Raw genomic sequence first — 25,158 nt, forward strand, 5'->3', positions numbered from 1 at the left:
CCAGGGGTTTGGCTATCTGGATCATGGGACCAGCTTTAACAAACCTGGCCTGCAGGGGGCTGATGCGATCCACCTATCAAAAAAGGGGAAGAGCATCTTTGGCCATAGGCTAGCCAAACTGGTGAAGAGGGCTTTAAACTGATGTGGCTGGGGGGGGGGAACCTCCACTCATCCCACGCCGATCAGTTTCAATGCGGTGCTGGCACCAGTAATAGATGCTCCAGAGCCTACAAAAGGGTGCAGGTCAGCAGGGGAGCACCTGGAGTGGAGCATAATGAAATCTCAGTCCCTCCTGATAGCCAGTTACCTTCACTGGAGTCCCAGCTTAAATGCCTCTATGCAAATGCATGCAGCACGGGGAATAAACAGGAGGGATTATAGATGTGTGCATGCCTGCAGGACTATGATCTTACTGGCATCACAGAGACCTGGTGGGATGGCTCCTATGACTAGAGCATCAAAGTGGAGGGTTACAAACTCCTTAGGAAGGACAGGCAGGGTAAGCTTACTACCCTTGACTGCAGGAGGGAAGATTTCAGTCTCTTCAGGGATCTGCTTGAGAGAATGTCACGGGATAATAATGTGGAGGGAAGAAGGGCACAGGAAAGCTTGCTGATATTTAAGGATCACCTTCTCTAGGCCCAAGAGTCATGCATCCCAACTAAGCAAAAGTCAGGAAAAACTCCAGGAGGCCAGCATGGATGAGCAAACAGGTCCTAGAAAAACTCAGACTTAAGAAGGAAATATACAGAGGGTGGAAGCTAGGGCAGGTACCCTGGGAGGATTACAGAGAGGTTGTCCAAGCAGCTAGGGATCAGGTAAGGAGAGCCAAATCCCAGATGGAATTAAATCTCACCAGGGATTTTAAGAGCAATAAGAAAAGCTTCTATAGGTATGTTGGGCATAAAAGGACAAGCAAGGAAAATGTAGGCCCTCTCCTGAAGGAAACGGGAGACCTAGCTATGCAGGATATTGAGAAGGCTGAGGTCCTCAATGACTTCTTCACAACAGTCTTCTCTGGCAAGTGCTCCAGCCTCATCACAAAGGCCACAGCAGGTGAAAACAGGGACTGGGAGAATCAAGCACCCCCCACTGTAGGAGAAGAACAGGTTTGTGACCACCTAAAGGACCTGAAGTCTATAGGACCTGATGGGGTCCATCCAAGGGGTCTTGAGGAAGCTGGTGGATGCAGTTGCTAAGCCTCTGTCCATCATATTTGAGTTGTCATGGCAGTCTGGTGATGTTCCTGCTGATTGGAAAAAAGGGAACATAGCCCCTGTTTTTAAAAATGGGGGAAAGTAAGACCTGGGGAACTACAGGCCGGTCAGTCTCACCTCTGTGCCTGTCAAGGTCATGGAGCAGATCCTCCTGGAAAGTCTGCTAAGGCACGTGGAAACTAAGGAGGTGACTGGGGACAGCCAACATGGCTTCACTAAGGGCAAATCATGCCTGAACAATTTGGTGGCCTTCTATGACAAGGTCACAGAGATGGTGGATGGTGGCAGATCAACTGATTTTGTCTACCTGGATTTGTGAAAGGCATTTTGACACTGTCCCACATGACATCCTGGTCTCTGAATTGACAAGAAATGGATTTGACAGATGGATCACTCGGTGGATAAGAGATTGGCTGGATGGCCACACCCAGAGAGTTGTGGTCAATGGTTCAGCATCCCAGTGGAGGCAATCTACAAGTGGTGTTCCTCAGGGCTCAGTACTGGGACCAGAGCTGCTTAACATCTTTGTTGGAGATATGGACAGTGGTACTGAGTGTATCCCTAGCAAGTTTGCTGGTGATACCAAGCTGTGTGGTGCGGTTGACAGGTTGACACCCTGGAGGGAAGAGAAGGGATCCAGAGGGACCTTGATAGGCTGGAGACGTGGGCTAGTGCCAACCTCATGAAGTTCAACAAGGCCAAGTGCAAGGTCCTGAGCCTGGCTCCACACAATCCCAGGCACAAATACAGGCTGGGGGGAGAATGGCTGGAGAGCAGTGCTGAGGAGAAGGACTTGGGGGTAGTACTAGATGAGAAAAGCTTGACATGAGCCACTAGTGTGCGCTGAAGACCATCATCCTGGGCTGCAAATGTGGCCAGCAGGGACAGGGAGGTGATTCTCCCTCTCTACTCTGCTCTTGTGAGACCCCACCTGGAATACTGTGTACAGCTCTGGAGCCCTCAGCACCGGAAAGATATAGACCTGTTGAAAAGGGCCCAGAGAAGGGCCACAAAGATGATCAAAAGGTTGGAGCACCTCTGCTACAAAGACAGGCTGAGGGAATTTGGGCTATTCAGCCTGGAGAAAAAAAGGGTCCCGGGAGACCTTATAGCAGCCTGCCAGTACCTGAAGGCGCCTATAGGAAAGCTGGGGTGGGACTTTTCAGCAGAGAGGGCAGTGATAGGATACGGGGTAATGGTTTTAACCTGAAAGATGGTAGATTTAGTTTAGACATCATGAAGAAATTCTTCACTATGAGGGTAGTAAGGTCCTGGAATAGGTTGCCCAAGGAGGTTGGTGATGCCCCCTCCCTGGAGGTGTTCAAGGCCAGGTTGGATGAGTCTTTGTGCAACCTGATCTAGTGGGAAGTGTCCCTGCTCATAGCAGGGAGGTTGGAACCTGATGATCTTTTAGGTCCCTTTCAACCTTAACCATTCTATGATTCTATGGGAAGTGGTCAGTCTGCTGAAAGAACCAAGAACACAAACTTTGCATGTATTTGTCTGAATCTTCTACGTTAGTATGCTGAAATCTGCATCAAAATTAGACGGTTGATGTACATCTCTCCAGGTCTGTGAAATGAAAAAGCTGCAGAGTGTATCTGATCTCTTAATACACATTTCCTAAATACTGCCTGCAAATTGTTTCTTGTATTCTTCATCTTTACTTCTGTAAGGTACAAACATAACACGCTCCTCACTGTTGCTGTGTTTCTCACTTTGCCTACCTTTCAACGTTAGAAGCTACTAATTTAATATGCCTGCAATACGTTTTCTCTCATCCTTTGCTTCAGTCTTCTGCTAATTAGCCTGAATAATTAATTTACATTATCTCTAGTCAGGGCCTATAGCCAGCTAGGCCATTAGCTGTATGCCAAAGTTGATAGTTTTAGTTTAGGAGATGATGTGGATCTGAAAGAATCCTGGAGAAGACTGTTTTACAAGCACACACATCATCCTGAAGAACAGCACAGAAACAGGTGGTTTGTTCTGATGCTTTCTTTGGCCTGTTAATTTTACTTCCTACCGCTATCAGTTTGTCTCTTAAGACAGCAACTCTCCCTAAAAATCTTATCTAGGATTTTTATCTACCTTTTTTTAAAAAAAAACCCCTGACATAAAGTAGAGATGACATACGACTCTGCAAGCTTTGTGACATAGGGAGGAATGGTGAAAAAGAAAGTCTCTCTTAATCAACTTCTGTATTTTATTTGGTGATTGTTGCTTATTCTAAAATTTAGCAATGTTGAGAATGTGAGCCAGAAATACCTTCTCATTTTGGTCTGTAGTTTGAATTATTTACTACACAATGGCATGACTTCAGCATAACTTAGAAGTGCTGTCATGCATTAAAGTTTCTGGTTTGATGAAGAAATTTAATCTAAGTCTCTCCATTTCCTGGAAGAGCACTCCAGTTTTCAGATTAATACATAAAAAGTGGTGAGCTGTGTTACCTGTGTAGTATCAGAAGACCCAGCCTTGTTCCACTCCTACCCCATTCTCCAAAAAGAAAGGCTGCATGCATCTGTCCTTTGAATTTTCATTCCTCAGTGTTAAGCAGACAGGTGAACCAGTCTGCTGCTCTGAGAAAAGGGTTTCATATGAAAATCCTCCATTTTAAACCTCTGTATCTGGCTTGTTGCTGGACAGCCAGCCTTGGAGCTGTGTCATCATTCTGAGACCCCTTGACTCTCACCTGTGCTGAGTTTGAAGTCCAGCCATGTAGTGCTGAATGCAGATTGCACCTCTTCTCAAATTATGTCAGTAATTTTTTCTAGATATAACAGAGAGAAATAAATGCCCTCTCTCAGTACCAGAGTCCCACTTTGTTTATCTGCAGTAGGTGTCAGTTTTGCCTTGTGCTGCCCAAATGAAAACCAGACACACTCTAGGCACTTGCATTCTTTATGGAATCTAATTGTATGAGCTCAATTCACAGGAAGAACAGATTGAACCTACAGGTACATCCAGGACAGATTTTCTCCACTAAGTGAAGCACTCTTGTAAGGGCACATTGAAAACTCAGTGCTGAAATGTCACTGGCTCCTTTGATTCATTGGGAAGAGAACAGGAAAAGGAAACTTACGCCAGCTCTGAAAATCAATTATTAGACATTCTTGTTTAACTTTGCTGCAGTAAATGGTCATCAGCATCTGACTCAAAAATTCTACACTAGACTTAGATCTACAGTCCTCTGGTTGAACCCATGCCATGCTCATTGCTTTTTGTCTTTGAATTGCTTTCTGAATGATGACTTGTTAATTGGTATAGTCAGAGAAAATTATTAATTTCATTTTAAAGACAGAGAGCTCAGAGAGTATGGCCTGTGACTTGCTTTCAGAATCACAAAAAATGCCACACTCATAATATTTTGCTCCAGTATTTACAGTCAGCCTTAGCAGATGCTCTATGTGGACACTTTTTCTTATTGCTATTTAAAAACCACTGCATCTCCTCATTTCTTAAAAAAAAATCTCACTTATTAAAATCATTTAATTAAAACCCATTCTTCTCATTGGATTAATTTCATTGCTTCTGATCAAAGAGGCTAAAAAATATGATCAAGTTTAAAATTAAAATTACACAGCAGAGTTCATACTTCTGTCCCTATATAAATACACATGAAGTGATTAATTCCAAGTTTGGCTAGAAAAGAGAAGTAAAAATTAAAAGGGAATGTTGCAACCAAGTATAGGAAAACACTCCGGGAATTACAAGTCAGGATTAAAGACTCATTCTGCTGAAATCAATGGCCATGGTCCTGATGAATTCTGTCCAGTGAGATTTCTGTCCCTGGTTCCCAATTCCTCTTGCAAGTACTCTGCTATTAACTCAAGAAGAAGCTGTGCTCTCTCCTAATGAGAATTTTGCAATAGCTAATTGACAATTCTTTCAAACCTGTAGCATCCCCAGTAATGAACAATTAATCCTCTGTCTCTTCAGAACTAAGTTAAGCTCAGCACAGAGAGGGAGAGGCAGCAAAAGAAAATGGACTCTGTGAAGCATAATAATGAATAAAAAATGAAAAGATCATAAAGAAAACAAACACTAAGGGTAGAAGAGCAATCAATAAAGTCCAAGACTTGCAAAGATTGTCTTGGAAAATAACTAGTCTAAAGGAATTTAAATAAGTAGAGATGGAATTCTCAGAAAGATTTATGTTAGAGTGAATTAATGCTTTAGTGCAATTTCCTTATTTTTCTGTGCATGATTGTCTCTTAGGCTACTTCACTTTCTGCATATGGTGCCACATGACAATAACAACACATTAATCTCTAAGTTATATATGTTTTTCCACAGTGATTATTCCAGCAAGCCACAGGTTAACACATTTAAAAGAAGGCAAATGAGATGCTGGTTTGTTATTGGCTGAAAGTACCTCAAAACAGACTAATAGTGATAAACAGATGCAACTTTCATCTACAGTCTAATTAAAACTAATCTAATTAAATATAGTGCATCTGCAAAGCAGCTTGAGCACTGCAGAGACCACATAGAGGTCCTTTTATCATTAGAAAGAGCTTCCAAGAGCCAGTGTGTCTGACATTTGACTTTATTTGGAACCACCTTAATAGCAGGTGAGTAATCTCCAAATAAATTCTCTGTAGCTGCTCTGGAATTGTTCATTCACAGAAGCAGAAGCAATGATAATGTATCCACAAATACACTGCAACAGCAATGGAGGCCACATTCACTGAGGGAGGTAATGTCCTTTCACTAGGCAAAATGATACAGTAGGAAAAAATAAAAAAATGCTTGAAGCCATAGGTCATCCCTCTGTCTCACTTATTAAGGCAGAACTTAACTACAAAAAAACACTTCTGCAGGTGTGTTACGTTACTGATGAGATTTGTCCACAGCAAAATCAGGCATGATCCAAACCTTGTTGAGCGATTGATTTAAAAATATTTTTATTACAGATTTTTTTTTTTTTTTTCCTGGCAAATAAACATTCCATAGACATTTTATTCAGAATGAAGACTTATTGCTCTCAATTGAAATTCTGCCATAAGCGATTCTAGCACCGAGAGCTAAAATGGCCAGGAGGTAATAAAATAATATGTATAACCTCTACTCAGCATACAGTCTACAGGCTGTGAGACCAATGTAAAAGAATAAATGTCAGTGTTTTCCTGTTTTTCTTTCCCTCTCTAAAATTCATTTGAGAGAATTTGTGTTAGAAAACTGTCTTAAAATGCATAAATCAGCAATTCTCAGATGAAAGAAGGTTAAAGGAAGACAAATCTTGATGAAAAGTTTATCACAACAGACTTCCATGAGGTGTTACAATAGATAAAGATGCTCTGCATATTTCCACATTAGAGAAATAGTCTGAACTGTTTTCATCCTCTTGCAACCTAAAATAGCTGTTTCTGGAAAGCCAAAGATGTGAAAGTATGGTTCTTAGCAGGAGCCTGAATTCATGCTGGGTAAAGAGGATCTTCAGATATTGTTCTTCTTCTTTCTCCCTTTCTCAAGGCTCACCAGATTGCTAAAATGTTGAATTTAGTAATATCCAGACTGCTAAAATGTTGAATTCTAGTATGTCCTTGACTCTGTGGGTCAGGCATGGCTCTATATTCCTGGGAAATTCTCCACATCAACCCACACTTTGTGTTAGAGCATATTCATAGAATGAAAGCAGCCTCAGTGAGAAGGATGAGTAATGCATTCTCCAAGCAGTCTAACTTACAGTCCATAGGCTTCCTCTCATCTCTAGGGGGTGAAATATATGGGTTTAAACTTGTTTAGGCTGAGTAAGATGCAAACCATGTTCTTCCTCCCCTCATGAAAGTGCCTCAGCAATTATCCTTATTACAAAACAAAATTGGTAAGAACTCTATATCAGCATTTCCCTTTCCTTCTTTAGCCTCACTGCAGTCCTTCTAGTTCCAGGAATGAAAAGACAACTTTCCAGTAAAAGAGCAATAGATAAGACAGATAAATGCCATAGCGAAAATTTGGTCTGCTGTTGGAAAAAATGTACATAGAAGGCTCTATTATATAAACAAAAAACAAGACAAAAAACCCTCAAAAACCAAACAAACAAATTCTCAAAATTGTCCCATTAAAGTAATTTTCTTCACTGCCTGATGTTTCTTGTCAAGTAGAGACCAGATTTGAATTAAGCTGTAAATAGTTCCATTAATTTCAGCAAAACTATGCTGAAAAATTCTTGCAGGATTATGTCTTGAGGTGAATTTACTAATACCCAGGAAAGAAACACTGCATGCTTTTGACAGCATTCCATCAACCTAGAAAAGATAAGTGCCGTGTTTCACAGAAAAGAGGTATTTTGGTAAGTTATAACTGATTTTCAAATGAAATGTCAGTCTGAAATTGCTAATCAAATAGTTATTTTCATGGTATTTTTTCTATATGCCAGTGTGAAATCTACTCCAGTGTAGAAGCTTGCAAAAGGCATCTTTCATAATTCAAAACCTGTATTATGGGCTGCACAGGCTGCCACAGAGGCCCATGCAGCAGAATTAATATTATCCTTTGTGAGTATGTGCACTGGTAGTTAACAGTGCTGTGCACTACACTAAAAGCCCCAGGGTAACAGAGACATACAAAACATGTTTTCTTTCTCCTAAATATGTAACATGAAGAAAAGTTCAAAGTTCAAAGCCTTTAACTTTATAGGAGAGAAATTTTATTCAGATTTAGATTTTCTTGATGTTGTATTTTATTATGGTATCATGGATTTCCTAAGAAATGAAAAGGAAACTGTCAAAGACTTTGTTGTTTTTATATAATATTTTGCTTCAGTGCAATTTGAAGCTTTTAGAATGTGGAAAAATGCGGCTGTATATATACTTCATTAAGGACATTACATTTACTTGTTTTACTCTTTATCATGCACTATTTAATTAACTAATTAGTAATTTATCTATTGCTTGTGTATTTTTACTTATTATCATTACTATTACTCTTGGTATTACTTTGATCACACTTTTCTCCTACATTCACTCACTATCTAGTACTCATAAGACAAACTGCTTTTATAATGTATGAAGACCTTATTATGGCTCAGCCACTTGTGAATTGTCTTTATATCAGCAGTTTATATCAGAGTTTTAAGAATAGTAATTTATGGTAATTTATAGGTGGTAAAAATCAGGTAAGATACAAGATACAGTAAAAAAGAAATTATAAAAAACAATATAGGACATCTGATGCAAAGTTTCTAGCTTCTTCTAGACTTAAAAGTTGATTATGTTGGTGAGCACAACACTTAGTAAAATTTGAATCTTAACCCTGTGCTGCCTTTGCTATATTTTTGACAACCAAGGAAAGCAGCAAAATACTGATTTGCCAAAATTACCTAAGAAATAAATCTGCAAACATTTGCCTCACTTTATGATCACAGATACTAGCTTATTACTCTGCAATACAGCTACACTAAACCTGTAGATAACTTCTGCTCATTTTGAGATGACAGTCTGAGTGTTTCTAATCAGACTTGTAAACTCTTGGATCTGCCAGGTGGTGAGAGCCTGTCCCTGAGCTGAGGAAAAGGAAGACCTCATCAATACTCCTTTTCAATGGACCTCCAGAGGCAAAGTTATGGCTACGTATAAGAACACTACAGGATGTGAGAAGTGCAGTTGGCAGAGGTAAAAATGAGCCAGTTAATTGTTATTGTTATGGTGAAACAGTCCTTCATCAGGGACTTTATTGTTTCCATCATCTGCAATATGCAGTAAGCTTGGAAGGTAATATTTTTGTGCTGTGAATAGTATTCAGCGCATCCCAAATCATAAATAACTTATGTTGGCAGTGTTGCCCCAGGAGACTCCACTAAGGTAAGTGAAGTTAGTTATATTTATTCAGGCACATCATGGTAGAGGTGACACTTGATGAAAGAAGAAATCCTTTCCTGGAGCAAAACTAAATGCTACTTACCTCACTGCTAATGGTTTAGAGATCCAGGATGTCTGCAGTGGCTTCCACAGATTCAACCACTGAAGAATTAAAAAAACTACCCTAAAATAAATCCTATTAAACAGTTCTTTGGTCAAAGTCCTGGTCAACATGTAGACTATAATTTGACTGACAGTCCTTTTATCTCTTTATGAAAGCAGTTTCTGACAGGCATACTCCTTCCAAGTGGCTAGTACTTATTTAATTGGTCTCACATGCCTTCAAGTTGAACCAGTTCATGCCAGGAAACAACCTGGAAGCCAGCACTGTAACCAAATTTCCTTTGGCTTTTCTCTGAACTTGGCAATGCTGTGATTTATCATGGCCTGTCTCAATCGCTAATTGTTTTATGAGGTCACAATTTTGCTGACTGCCATTGACATCACAGGATTATACACAACACACTTTTCTCACTCTCCTTCCAAAAATGTTTCTTGTCCAACTGGTGGTGCAGTTAGAAAACATTTGAGTGAGGATATAAGGTTACCAGTTCATGGTTCAGAGTAGGACTGTTCAACATATTAATGGGATAAAGAACAACCACTGCCAGCAGTAAGTCTTGAGCAAAAAAAACCCAGCTAGTCCTACCCTCATGACTTCTGTTGCTGACAAGAAAAACTTGTACATTTTACAGTACATTAGTCTTGAAGATACTGAAAAATAAACATCAGTATTCAGTCTGCTTTTCTGAAATGTTAGCTGAATGCTGTTCATCCTTCTTAGCAAGATTTGTGTGAAGTAGAAGGAAAAGTACAGAATTTTTTTTTTTTATTTTTTTTTTATGAGAAGTATCCTATGGCAGATAGAGAGCCTGGAGAACGGAGCAGAAAGTAGAACTGCAGGGAGTCTTATGCCTCTCTCAGCCCCACGTCAAAATAATTTCAGAGGCTTTAACTTTCCTCTTTCCTCCTGTAACTGTATTCTCTGTGAAAGTCTTAGCACGGCACAAGTGGTTTTTTTTGTTTTGTTCTTGCTGTTTTCTGGAGAGGCAGAAAGTGTAAATGAGACAAGGTGCTATGTGTTGAAGGAACTAGGAGAAAGTAAGGAAAAGAGGCAGTAGATGAAAGATGGTGAGAAGAACTGGACTTGTAAGTCACAAATTGGTTATCATTTACTTTCTTATCACAGATGTGACCTCTAATGCTTACAAGCCATACATCTCGTCAACATACTCTGTAACAGTAATTCTCAGAACATGAGACCTCTTGACACGGAGATTGTGAGGACATATACTGTCATTAATGATCATCTGTCTGGTGGAAGCAAATGTTGCACCTTTTTGGTGAAAGAATCAATGATTTTTTAATTATATATATATATATTTTTTTTTTTACCTTAGAAAAGGCAATTTTAAGTTCACCAAGCATCAGTAAAGCTCTTGGTTCCCAACTCCCCAAGTGTCAGTACAAACACAATACTATTACAAAACTCCTTTTTTTTCCTTGCACCATAAAATATTGTGGGAAATTAGGGAATATCAGCATTGCTTTGCTACATCAAAAATCCTCACTGACACTTCAGTCTCCTAATGGCTCCCAACCCTCATTCTGACAATGCTGAATAAGTAACTGCTGTAATTCAACATCCTCACAATTTGAGTATAGTTTCAGTAAGTTTGGGAACTGGACAGTAAACACATTCACCTGCAACTATAAGCATGGACCTAATTTATTTTAGTCCCATGTTGAAATAGCTTGTCTTTACCTCTTACAAAAAACAAACCAAAGCAAAACCAACTCTGAATCAGAGAATTACAGCATTTGTCACTCTATAAGGACTGATCCATCTTAGCATACATCATTGACACAATGTATGCTCCTAGCACTTTATAATTCCCCATGCTACCAGAAGGAAGATCAAAGAAGTCTGCCCAGAGAACTAACAGTAGCATTGGAGGCAACCCTATCATTTTGTCTGCAAGAATTGCAGTACTGCTGGGGTCCAGTCACTGAAAAAGTCTTGAATCCTGTGATAGTCTGATGCTGACTTTCAAATGCTTCTCAGCACCAAAGTTGAAAGGAGGGAGGAACTGGCAAGGCATCACATCTGCTCCTTGCTCGTTACCACAGCCCCCCAATACACTCACCAAACAGCTGAACAATTCACTAAAGCTCATGGATGACCTAAACCCAGAAGAAGGTGAAACAACATCGTCTCTCATTATCCTGGAGCTCTCTCAGGTACAGAAAGCAGCACCATGGTGGCCTACTTCCCCCTGAGTCAGTAATGTTGAGGAACTGCAGTGGGGACATGCTGATGCAAGGGCTGCTGTGCTTTGGAGGAAGCATAAAACCAATGTCCTCAGCTTCTGTGGTGATGAAAGATCCCCCGGGATTTTCCCAAAAGGATTGTAATGCCGTACAGCTCCATCCAATTCTCATTAAACTAAATGGAAAGAACCTCAATCACTTCTGTGGAAACTGGATGTTTGCAGGGTTGGCCCAAATCCCAAGTGAGGTAATTACATTCTTCCAATGGTTTCCATTGGAAAATTTCATTCCCCCCAAACCCCAAATGATCTCAAATTAAACTTTTAAATTAAACAACTGCCCTATAAATGCCATCTCTTTTTGACAGCAATAAAGAAAATGTGTGTTGAGATAATCAGCCACGTGACAAAAGAGCATGCAACTCTCAGCAAGCAGCCTACTAAAATGAAATGGAAGGTAAAAAAATTACTGCTATTTATGAAGAAATTGCAGAAATTAGCTACTACCACTATATGAGTGTGTGGTGTATCTCAAAAATTGTATCACTTGTAGAGCTACCAACTTTAAAAATAATCATAGCTAAAGTAAAATTAATTTACATTAAAATATGAATTTATGTTCATTAGGTAAACTGCAGCATGTATTAAAAGTGTGTTTACAGTCTTGACTTCAAACCATGTGTGTAGCAAATGTAATTCAATGCACTATTCAGGAGCTTAAAGGTTAGTACACATTTATATACTTTACTGAATTAAACCTTTTGAAATTCTAAAATTTCAGTACCTGAACTCAGCCTGCATACTCAGGTTATACTTGCATGGCTGTATCAAGTAAGAATGTGCTTGTGTTTTCTTTCATGTTATTTAGAGGAGTTGTGTAGTCAGTCAAGAAAAGGCTGGAAAAGAAGAAAACATTTGTTCACCAATTTGCACTCATCCTGCACTGTGGGGTCAGCTAGTGTTGCTGTGTCACCAGAGATTTGGTAACACAAATCATTTTACCTAATGTGGGCACAATGTAGGGGATTGGTTGTTTGTTTATAAAGAGGATAAATTTTCTGTTCCTTTTCTACCAGGAATTACCAGATAAATATTCAGTTCTTTGGGGGAAAAAAAAAAAGCTTCTTGTCACCATCATTATAAAACTATAGCTAGCTTTCTTATTCTAGGTGGCAGAGAAGTAGTAGTGATGTTGGATGGATCCATGCATTTTGAAGAATCAAAGTTCAGCTACCAGAAGTTTCCTAATAAAAATGAGCTGTTGTAAATTAATGATGTTGCACAATTTAAACACTTCAGTAATGCATTAACTGAATAGAATTTTTTTTTGTAAGTAGTTTTCCTCTTCCATTTTGTCTCTTCCTATATACCTATATTTGTATCAAGAAAAGCAGTGTGCAAAAGTATTTCTGTACCATACAAGCACTGTTAAATAAATGCATGGCTGTTTCAGAAGTGTCATGTCAATTTTACATTTTTCTCAAATGTTATGTTTTAATTACTAATGTTATGCCCTGAGTTCAGGTGACATTAAGCTTTCTGGTTTGTTCACTGGCCCCCTCCACCCCCCCATTCCATTTTCTGTCATCTTGGCCACCTTGCTGTCCTCAGACTTAAAACTCATCAATAAACATTTCATGAGGCAAGAGAGTTTAGGAATTGGTATTCTGCAAGTTTTCTATAAAGTGATTACCTTACCAAGTAGTAATCTAAAATTCTACGCTAGACTGGAATGATGAATAGTAAGTTTTCCTTATTTTACCTTTACCTTAGCTTACCTCTGTCCTCCTTCCCTTGCCCATCCTGCAAGGAAATCTGCACCCATGGAATATTACAAGTAACTGAATCCAAGGCTGAGACCAGATATGCTATATTCCAGCTTAGAGCAAGTGTTTGCTGAAAATTTGGTATCGAGGTCTTAGAAAGCGTGATAAAATAGCTGGCTTTGGATAACTGAAGTTTGACATCTAAAGAAGAAACTAGCCTGAATGTTGGGTTAGCAAGTATATTGCTTATGCCAATTTTTCTTGTGAGTTCTGGCTAGGAGAAGTGTTCATAAATACGTAAATGAAGTAACGCTGAAGGAAAAGAGAAAATTCAATGAAATCTGGTAAGCAAGTACCATAAAACATCTGTAAGAAAAATACAAAAATTATTATCAACATTGTTGACTACATGAAGAATATATTGCCTCTCTATAAACTATTTCCAGTAAAAAAAAATAATTAAAAAATGATGGCTGTCCTAGTCCTGGAGGTTTCCTCTCCACTGGGGTACAGGTATACAGGGGATGGTCCTGACACAGCTCTAGGGGAAGAAAGCTTCTCATATGGAAATGACTTTTAATCCTATTGGCAGTTCAGCAGTTTTAGGGTAGTCCTTCTCCCTTTCTCTTCAAGGAACTGCCACTCCTACTACACTGTGTCAATGAATGGTTTGTGTAGCTGCTGCAAACTGACAACATGGGAAGCTGCCAGCAAAGGTTGAGGAATATCATTCAGGCTGCAGCCTAAAGTACCCAAGTTCCTGGTCTTCTGTCACTAAAGAAGATCAATGGATTAACCCAGAAAACTTGGATCTGCCCTTCCTGAAGGAACAGCTAGAAAAGAAATGCAGGATGCAGGGGGTCAGACTGACTCTGTTTCCTAGTGTGGGACATTTGAAAAGTGAGGATCCCCAAACACCAGTGTTATTTGCTTATTTTGTCTAACAGCATTTCACAGCAAAATGCATATGCTGTCCTTTAGCCAGGTCTCTGGTATGGTGAGTACCCTTGCTCTTCATCAGATTGTACCTTGAAGCAACTGCTCTCAGAGTGAGATAGCTCGGGTCCTTAAGTCCAGGGAAAGTGATTTCAAGCTGTGAATCTGTCTCTTATAAGGGCCTAACCAAAGGCTCTTCCAAGATATCAAAGTCTGTGAGACCAATACCATTTCAGACATCTTTCTCCAGTTTCTCCTTCTGAATAAACCTGAGCCTCTTGTTTCTACATTGTTCTGAAGAGAACCAAGGCATTTAACTCAGACTGGTGAATTTGACTCCCAGAGCTTGGTTCCTAAAAGGTAAGTGTAGGAATCCTGAATATCTCTGAAGCTTATTTTTAGTTGTGGGTTGAAATGCCTTTCCTATCTGAAAGGACAAACTTCATCTTTCCTTTTGGCGGCTCCTGCTGTAACAGGGAAACAGTGCCAGCTACAGTACTGAAACATGCCCCCAGATGATAAAGGGGCTGTAAGCAAATTAGGGAACTCTTGCTGAAGTTGATAATTAAGATCAGATTCAGATTCAGAAACCTGCACAGGAGTAGGCAGATGGTTTGTTCAGCTGCCAGCTGGAACTCAGCCTTCATGAGGCAGTCATTCAAGTTCAGCAGCACAGCTTCCTTCTGTGGAATCAGAGCAAAGTCTACCTATATCGAGATCCTTCTGAGATTTGAGGCCACCTCCACAGCTCTTGCAAACTGGCTGTGTGTTCTGGAAGAAGCAGAGATTTTCAGATCTAGACCAGATCCAGATCTCACTTGAAATACAAGCCAAGACTAAAAAGGCAAAAGGAATGCAAGACAGGATGCTATGGACCTACAGGGATTTATAACCCCTCAGGGAAGACTTTAGTTTGGGTAACTCTCAGCAGCAAACTCAGTTCTAAGTAGAATAGTTAGTTAACAATAACAGCAAAGAATGGCATTCTAGTCTTCGTCTGTGCCAGCTTAACACACTGCTTCAAAATAACAGAGGCTTCATTATGTACTCTGTTCTTACAAAAACGCAAGTGTCACCATTTGACTCAGGTCCGACAACAATGCTCTCGATCCCCTCCCCCTCCCACCCAGGTAGGGAAGGAGAGAGAGAATAAAAGAGAGAGACTTGGCTGGATTGAAAACTAAACTACACAGCTTTAATTAAACACTAGTGATATAAAAAATATATATATAAGTATATCCAGATATGTTCAGGTATGACCAAAAACCTCTCACCTCCCCCCACCCCCAGCAACTCCCACAGCACTCCCCTGAGCTGGAACAGTCCCAAGAAATCCCAGAGCTGTTGCTGGAGAAAGCGGAGAGTGATGAGGGTCAGGAGAGCTCAAGCCTAAGGGTCGACGGTGATGGATGGACGGAGTCCTCCCCAGACGCTGGCCATAGAAGGAAGAGAAGGGAAGAAGAAGCAGGAAGGAAGTTGTCTTCTGTGATCTCTGACTTTCCTCTGAGCTTATGTAGATATATGGAATGGAATACCTCTCGCCAGTTTTGCTGTCTGTCTAATTCAGCCTCCTATAGGGGGGTCATAGATCTTCCTGTAGTGTCTGAGCTGGCAGAGTAAAGGTGTGTCCTGGTTTGAGCCAGGATAAAGCCAGTTTTTCTTTTGCTGATTCCTTTTTTTTTCTTTTCAGTGAGTTTTCTTCAACTAGCAACTGCGTGTTCTGCTATGTTGATAAGACACTGGAATGTTTTTATAATTGCTGGGTCCTCAAGGTCATGCCTTTGCTCTGCCGGCTCAGACACTGCGGGGGGATCTGTAGCCCCCCCTGTGGGAGGCTGGGTTAGACGAACAGCAAAACTGGCCAGAGATATTCCATTCCATATATCTACATAGGCTCGGGGGAAGGTCGGAGATGACAGAAAAAAACTTCCTTCCTTCCTGCTTTGCTCTCTCTCTGCTTTGCTTTGCCTCTCCATCTCCCTTCCTTCTTCTCTCTCTCTATCTCTCTCTCTCTCTTCCGTTCGTGGCCAGCATCTGGGAAAACACCACCTGCCCATCATCGTCAACCCGTCGACCTCAAGCCCTCCTGACTCTCGTAACTCTCTGCCTTTCTCCAGGAGCAGCTTTGGGATTCCTCGAAATTGTCTCGTCTGAGGGGAGTGCTGTGGGAGTTGCTGGGGGTGGGGGGAGGCGAGAGGCTTTTCTACCCACACCTTTGTATAATCACATATATATATACATATATATATATATATATCCTCTCATATCACACATTAGTATTCTAATTAAAGCTGCACGGTTCAGTTTTCAATCTAGCCAAGTCTCTCTCTTTTTCTCTCTCTCCTTCCCCACCTGGGTGGGAGGAGGAGGGGATCGAGACCATTGTTGTCAAACTGAGTCAAACCGTGACAAGGTGCGACCTTGAAGACTCAGTAGTTACAAAAACATTCCTCTGTCTTATCAGCTCTAGCTAGAGCACACTGTTGCTAGTTAAAAGAAAGCTTACTGAAGAAAAAAAAATCAGTAAAAAGGAAAATGGGCTTCATCCTGGCTCAAACCAGGACAGCAAGAGAATACCTTCTAGCTTGCCACAGTGCTTAGGCACAAGTAGCTAAGGTAAGGATGGAATATCACTCTTAACAGTAATTCCTATAATTTTGTTGCGCATTTACACCATACTTTTATAAGCAAATGTTAGTCTCAAGCAAACCATAGTCCCAAGTGTTTTGTTTTGTTTGTTTGTTTGTTTTTTGTGTGTGTTTTGTTTGTTTTTCTATTTTTTTTTATTTTATGCTGAGAATCAATCTTTAAATGAATTTTCAATTTTAAGTTCAGAACAAATGTTCCATGAACTCTCTCTACAGAACATTTTCAGAGCAAGATTACAAACTGAATTTTAACAGATAATGGGTAATTTCTGTAGGCACTTCATCTGCAGGCAAGTTTGAAAAAGACTAGCAAAGACTGTGTTTATTTTATGCATGTAAACATAATCTTAGTGCCCTTTTCTTCACACAAAGTAATGAAATTTTAAGATACATTCCCAGTACTGAAAGAAGCCCAGCAACCACATTCCATTTTCTGCTTGTAAATTGAATTCTCTATTCAATTTATAAAGCACTGGCACAACTTGACATATCTATAGTGCAATAAAATATCTACCAGAGTTGTTGTAACATATAAAATAATAATAACAGTGATGGTGGTAGAGGAGACCCTTGGGGGTACTCTGGTACCCCTTGTTAAAACCCTGTCACCAAACCAAAGATAGGTGCTCACCCCTGATTTTGCTAAGGATAAATTTCCCCCTCATGGTTGCAAAAGTTAATATGAACAGGGTTTTTGGTTTTCTTGTATTTTGCTGAAATGTTCTCAGTATCATGTATTTTACAGGAGAACTCGCTATCCTTCCCCTTCATATTATACAGTTCAAGACCAGCTGCTGTTCTGAAAACAATGTTTCAGACAGATGTAATCAATAATGTATAATTTTCTTAGACATTGAGGTGATGATCCCAGTGTGCTTCTGGCTAAGAGACAGGATTTTCTTTCAGATGGGACAGTGCATTCTCAAGCTGCTGTAGAAGACGAGATGGGTTCAGCATGGAACAGGCATCCCTGTACTGAAGAGTGGGGGTACTGCAGCTGATGCTCTAGTTCAAGCTGCAGGACTCTGCTCTTCTGAGTTCTTCTTTCTTTCCTGGCTTGTCCAAGGAGCCAAAATAATGGCCAGAGTAGGAATAGGATCCTCTCTGAGACCTAAGTGTGTCACATGTGTGGGTTGAGCTTGCCTTGGTCAGATGGGATACGTAACCTCCTGGTTAGCATGTCTGCTTGCTGGTACTGGATCAAGCTATGTTCTGCAGCAGAACTTTTGAGGCCTGCTAGAGCAGCTCATGCCTCTAACAGCCCAAGGTTCTTAGCTCAGTCCTGTACGAGGATCAAATTGGCAGCCGTCATAAATCCGTAAGTTCAACTACAGGACATGTTAAAGCGATCCTATCAGAAGGCACATGAAAGTAACTACAGATTGTAAAAATGTTCTTCATGACAGAATCAATCATTAAAATACCAACAGAGTGCAATTCAGCAGGATCTCAGACCACGTGCTCTTCCTTCGAGACATGGATTTTCATCCATGTTCTGCTTCGGGAGTTTTTCACTTCCATTCTTCCACCCCTTAGTATCTACTTAGATACTACAGATTTAAAAGCTCTATTTTCAGGACTCCTAATTTCAAGCATTCAAACTATGCCGGACTCCTAAAAATAACAAAGGTATTTTTATATTATGAGTGTATAAAATAAAAGAGCTGAATATTTTTGTCTCATGATTTTTGTGTCTTCTGGATATGTGTGTGTAAGCATTTTCTCCTCCAGCAGGTGATCTAGAAACTTTTATTTTATGAAAAGAAAATAAAATCTAAAGTTCTCATGCAATAACTGAATCCTGGGACTGGAAGGTTCAGGGAGAAAAAAGTAATCTAAGATTTGCATTTAAATTGCCATATTTAGAAATAAATATTTTCCCCCCTCTACTGTTGTACTGTAATAGCTCTTCTTGTACTTGTTCTATGTTCCAAAATAAATCTATTTCTGATTTCTCCTATTTCTTTCCCAGAGTAAAGCTGCATGCATTTGCTTGTCATGGGCAACTGCCATGATCTGATGACAGGAAGGCAAACAAGAAGACTTGGATTTATGCCTTCCCCCTTCTTCCAGTGTGGTTCTTCAGCCTTCACTAAACATCAGGAAACTTCTTTCTTTATTCTCCTCTGAATCTCTCTTTACAAGTCCTCTTTGCCAGGATACCTAATAGAGTTTGCCAATGTCAGACTGCCTCTAAGCTGAGATCACTGCTTATTTTATTGACAAATATTTGTGTACATACCTGTCTACATATATCTATATGAACACATATATACATAATTCTCATTTTCTGCAGGTAGGCAATAATTCCTTGCCTTACATCTAGACAGGAAGGTCTCTGAAAAAAAGACTCAGTTTTTTCCTGGCTAACCTAAGAAGAACTTAGGCAATGAGGAAAACTGGTATGTGCTATGGAAACCTAAGTAAGACCTGTTTCTGAGAACTTCACTGTGATTCTGTGATATTTGTGTCACTCTAATCATCTAGTTTTGACATCTGAAAGCATTCTTTTATCAACATTTGCCTACTTTTTTATGAACTTAGAAAAAAATGTGCCCTATCTTCCCTGTGCCAGTGACACCTGTACTCCAGGAACCACTAGGAAAAGTAGTGAAACGAACAGCCTGAATTTATTTTCTGCAAATGATCAAGTTTCAGAAGGATCTCATGCAAAAAATGCTAAATTTTCTAATAACACACAAAATTCTGTAATACATTCTTGCTAATCTTGATGCCAAATAATAATGAAAACTAAGAAATTAATTTTATTGCCATTTATAGATGGTAATAAGAACTCTTAATACAACCTCAGCTGGTTAATCAAGAAAGGCAGAGGAGAAAGGGAGAAAGAAATGATGAGGTCTGTTTAGGATGACTGCAGAAGTCTGAAACTTTAAATTAAATGGTGGAACATACAAATCCAGACTTATTTTATTTGCTAATTTACCCAAATAGATCTGAAATTCTGTACTTCAGCTTAGTAGGCTATTATTTAGACTTAACCGAGACCTCAGCCTTACAGTTATTTTTACATTTTTAAATTACAGTTTCCTCTATAGCCTCCAGTCCCATTGTGTTTTGACAGTCATACACTAAGCCAATGAGAGATAAATAAGCCTGTGAATATCTGCAAACAGAATGTGAAACTAGTCTGCATAGAACATCAGGTTTTAGCCTGAATCATCACATGGTTTTAAACTCTTGGTTTGGGGGATTATCAGTCAGTTGTACACGATGAATCAAATTTAGGGTTTTTGAGCACCAGCCACTGAGCCCAAATGGGGTTGCAAGCCAGCCAAACATTTCAGAATAAGGCTGGTATGGAAATGTAACTTTTAATCCAATTACAATGTAAGACCGCAAAGAACATTAGAAATATGCAGTAACTTCCTATTAAAGAGGTAATTATAGTATCCTGGATTCAATGCATTCAGTATTACAGCTATTCAAGATTATATGAGAAGCACTAACAGAGTATCACTATTCAGTCAGGTGTGTGCTAGAATTTCAATGGATTTTTGCTGTTTTATTTACCTTTCTGGCAGAATGAGGTCCTCTCTTCATACAGGAATGTGTTTTTAGGAAACACATCAAGATCGCTTTGCTTTTGCAAAGATGCTTATTAACTAAACTAATGCTGATTGATGTTGAGTTCTATTTTTGTACGGTTAGTATCAATATCTTGACATCTAAAGCCTCCATCCAAAAGGTGCTGCTGTTTTGCATTCCTGCAATCTTGCTAGAACTCCCTTACTGTAAATGTATGGCAGATATTTTTCTAGCCCAGACAAAGGCCCAGATAGAAGAGCAGTGAGAGGGAGGAGGGAAAGAATCAATATATCTTATAAAGTCTTTAAATGCAATTCTATTTTCAGATGTGTAAGTGCCATTTTATCTGCTTTGTTTTACTCTCTTCCTCAGGTGTTAGAATGACAATGTTAAAAATGCAAGCTTAAAATCTGAGATGGTGCCTTTTTTCTCCTCCTGGCAAATGACTTAAAAATTCTGCAGATTGAAGATAAACTGGGATAGAAAGTATAAGAACCAATTAAGATAGAGTGACTTTTATACACAGTGCAGTTATGGAGAAACAACTGTACTGTGATTATGCAAATCAGCCACTCACAACCAAAGTGTAGGGATTTACATAACGGAGAAAAAAATTCTTCACAGTTATGCCTCAGTAACCTTACAGGATTCTTGCACTTAAATTGTATGACTCATTGTAATAAAATGATCCCACCTGTTTTATCCAGAGTGAAATATATGTTAGGACATCGCCATTCTGAGTGATTTATGTGCCTTTGGAAGCCTACAATCTCCTGCCACAAAATGTGGAGTATGTTTAACTTTAAAGAGATACAAACCCATGAAAAAAACCCTGAATTTCTGCTTGTATCTATAAAAATTTTAGCTGGGCTTACATACTGCAGCACTGCTCTTGAAATAAATGTATACTAACACAAATGAGCTGTCTCTTCTTGGAACTTTTACTTCCTCATTTAATTAAATTAATCCATTTTTGAGAAAGAAAGACTTTTTTGCTGCATGCATTAAAGGAGGAAACAACAGTATAATTTAAAGTGCACAGACCTTATCAGGTAGTTTTGCAAATTGAAATCTTAATGGGAATTCTGATATTTTCAGTTGCGTAAACATGTCTAGATTATTTCACTTGTGACTTCTATGTGTTCTACAAAATGTGTTTTAAGAAGATGACTGTTCCATTATAAGCCACATGGAAGGAACAGTATTTATTCAGCTGGGTATAGTTTGCTTTAACTTTATTTTTGTCATCATGTATTCCAGTATTTGAATATATTGATTTTCTTTTAATATAACCATGACTTGATAATGACTTGATATTATGCAATTTCTATGAAAAGCCAGAAATAGGAGATTATATATAAATTATCTTATAATAAAGCCCAACTTTTTTATCACTCAAACCAAGTTGATTGTAGGTGGGCTTTTTCACAATATGGGAACATTCAAACCTATTACATATCAATTAAATAATGATGGCTTATTTTTCATCTGCAGACATCTTAGATAGAGGCAACCAAAACATGTAATTATTTCTGTCTTGCACATACACAACAGATCACTGAAAAAACTCCCACAGTACTTCTGGAGTAACTACAGAGCTTTCAAAGCTTTCCTTGTCATGTGGGGATGAAGACAAGACCTTTGGAAGTTTTAAAATGAGAAAGTACATGACCTAGAAAACTGACTCGTCACTGATTTACAAAGACTAGACAACTTGCTGACTGTTGCATTCCTCTGCCATTTGTAAGAGAGTTTGAATTTAACAGAGGAAAATCCCAGTTCATGGTCTTGAAAGCATCCTTATACCGAAGTATCTATACTGTATCAACAGAGCCTGTTCAACCAGCTTTTTTCTCTCTCACACGGCACAAAATTCCCAGAAAGGCACAACAAAAACAATTCGGTTGGAACAAATTTACTTCTGCTCTATTTTAAGAGAGTCTCAAAAAATTTGCAACCAGCTGTAAGAGGAAAGGTATAACAACTTTTTAACCACAATTAAATCCTCAGGTTTTTAATAGGCTAACAACACCTCACTGACAAATCCCTCCTGAGAAATTGAACAAACAGTAAGGAAATGCTATGATAATCTGAGAGGGAATCAAGGTCTCCTTTCCCCTCCTGCCTCCAATATTTTGGAGACAGGCTACTTAAAACTTATTTGGTGATCTGTTTTTGTTAGTTTATAAATGAGAAACACATATAGACATGTCAATTACAGTCCATTCCCACAGGATTTTGTTACTTGGTAACACAGAGAAAACTAGAGTTATTTCGGATCTAAAATGCTCCGGTATGTCAATGGCATTATTTAATATATAAATATTAAAAAAAATACAAACATGCCCAAGACCTCTGCTGCTTTGTAGTACAATAAATATTCAACTTTCTTCTTGAAATGGCAAACTTAAAAAAAATAATATACACAGAGGAATGTGATATTAAACAGTGCCAGTATTTGATGCAGATGCTGGCAAGACTGAATCACATCTGCAGCCTCTAGAAGGAGAACAGACAGTTGGCATGGTGTTTGTGACTACCCCAAGTTCATTTCTCCACCCCACCACAAAACTACTGCATGATCTTGGATAAGAGTTCAAAATTATAAAATGATGGCAATATATTCTGATCTCACTATCAGCATTGTTTTATAGATACTACAATGTATCTCATGAAAAAAAAGAGTTGTCTTACAGCCTAGTCCACTTTTCTCAGTAAGTACTTTCATAATATAATAATAGGATTGTTGGGTTTTTTTTGCAATATCAAGGGAAAAGAAAAAATGAAAAAAAGGAAAGTTTTATTCAGTCCAATCTGGAAAGATTCTCTGGACTGGACTTGCCACTTGTTTACATTGTTGTTTTAAAAATGCATGCAAAGTTCCTCTCTTATCTACAGTCCTTTTCCTAGACCTACCAACTATAGATCTCCTATGTTAAAATCAAATTTTAAAAATAAAAGCTAACTATATAAATACATAACACAGGACTCTTTGTCCTTGAATGTCTTGTCTTTTCTTTTTTCCTCTTCTTTTTTCTTCTTGTAGTTTTATTTTTCCCATGATATCATCAGGCAATTTCATTTCAGTATGGTCTGCACTGGACTGTGTAGATTACCAAACTAATGACATACGGACTTCTTACCACTGTAACACCTCTATTCTTGCAAGTGAGAATTTCGAGTGACAGAGCAAGGCTGGCTGCTATCAATTTTGCAAAAACTGCATCTGCCAGATTGCCAAGATTAATTTCAGAGATAAAAAATGGATTAATATTCCAATTTGTTATCTGTCTTTATCAGTCACACATTTCTTTATACAAATGATAACCTTCAAAAAATGAAAACTCTTGTATGTGCTAAATCACTTCCTGAAAATATTTTAAATTTACTTATTCTGAAGTAAAAATTATAAAAGATTGAAGGTCTCTCTAATGCCTGCTATTAAAACGCAAATACACAGCCAGACTTCACCTTCATATCTACAAAAGGGCCAAAATTATCTGCTTGTATCATTAAGTCATTTTTCTGTCAGTAACATAAATGCTTTTTTCTTACATTGACAATGCTCAATAAGCTATATATTTAATACCAGAGCATGTATACAAAAACATATAAAACAGGTTCAAGAACCCTACTATTATCACAAACAACAGCAAAAAGCTAATGATTATTTTTTGTTTTACAAATGTGAACAAATCGAGGCCTCAACTATGAATCAATATTTTCTAGCACAGAGCAAAAGAACCCTGCTGACTTTAACCCTACTGACTTCCCAGAAATATACACTGGTACTTTTACAGTATTCTGCATAGGTACAGGACTCACGCAAACAACATTCAGTGGCTGATCTAACAGAATTAATGAGTGGGAAAGGCACAGTTATCTTCATGCATTACTGATGTATTAGATATATTTCCTTGTTAAAAAGCCATTTTCCCATTTTTACTACATTTTCTAGTCCCCAAAGATGCACTGTTTCCTTGTTTTCTCGGTATTTACAAGTTTTGGCCGAATTTTGCTTCAAGGTAATATGCCTATGCACTTTTGTCATAAACATGAAACCCTAAGTGTTACTGTTAGGAAATACTTTGCTTAGCAGTCCATGGCCACTGTAAAGTTCTCCCATTCCAGTTTTGATAATTCAGCAATAATTAATCCATTAAAATTACCAAGACAATCTGACATATCAAGAGTAGACTCAACTTACACGTGAGTTTGACCCAATATTTTTCTAGTCCAATTAACTCTGAGGAGCTCACTAAGCCAGGTTTAGCTTCCTATTACTCTGGTTTTCACTAGAAAACATTTAGTATGCTGTCTAAGAAATGACAAGAAAATGTCAAATTAAATCTAACCTGCCAACAGAAGCTTTTAGTAATTTAGTTTTACTTACATGGAATTTTGTTCAGTTCATTCATGAACTTCTCTTTTAACTTAGAAAATGCATCTTCTTTTCCTCCTCCTCCTCCAGGACTGGCTGGCTCGGTGACATTACTTGGAGGGGCTGCTGCTATTGTGGTAGCTGGCGGTGCTGCCGGGGCCTCATGATGACTTTCACTCACCATTTTAACCCTTGGATAAGCTGTTGGAATAAAAAAGCCCAAAATGATAATGTTTAAATAATTGAAATGGATCTCTCATCAATAAAAGACTAAATAGGCAGAATTTCAGTTGGTACTCCTGCTTACTGGGTAAGTATGACTGCATCAGCATATTGCTTCATGTTCTTAATAAAATATTTATTTGACAACAGAATAAAGTCTTTTGCAGGGTTAATTTCAGCCAGATAAATTTTATTGCTTAGAGTTCTTCTTCAAAAGTGTTGAATTTTGAACTGCTGAATTTGAAAACTCAAAATTTCTGTAAAAAACTCTCATGCAGATTTACATTTTGCTCTTCAGTTTTGG

General features: G+C 38.7%; 1 protein-coding gene across 5 annotated transcripts in view; it reads right to left on the reverse strand.

Annotated features, from left to right (window-relative positions):
- SYT1 (synaptotagmin 1) overlaps nucleotides 1–25,158 on the reverse strand; it is a 353,931-nt gene that overhangs the window by 108,478 nt on the left and 220,295 nt on the right. For all 5 annotated transcript variants that reach the window (XM_051637978.1, XM_051637987.1, XM_051637960.1 and 2 more), the window contains one exon: nucleotides 24,645–24,833. In XM_051637978.1, the coding sequence (XP_051493938.1) occupies nucleotides 24,645–24,816 (172 nt within the window). In that variant the 5' untranslated portion in view covers nucleotides 24,817–24,833. The remainder of the gene's footprint in view (nucleotides 1–24,644; nucleotides 24,834–25,158) is intronic.

Source organism: Apus apus, chromosome 1 (assembly GCF_020740795.1).
Source record: "Apus apus isolate bApuApu2 chromosome 1, bApuApu2.pri.cur, whole genome shotgun sequence".
Lineage (NCBI taxonomy): Eukaryota > Metazoa > Chordata > Aves > Apodiformes > Apodidae > Apus > Apus apus.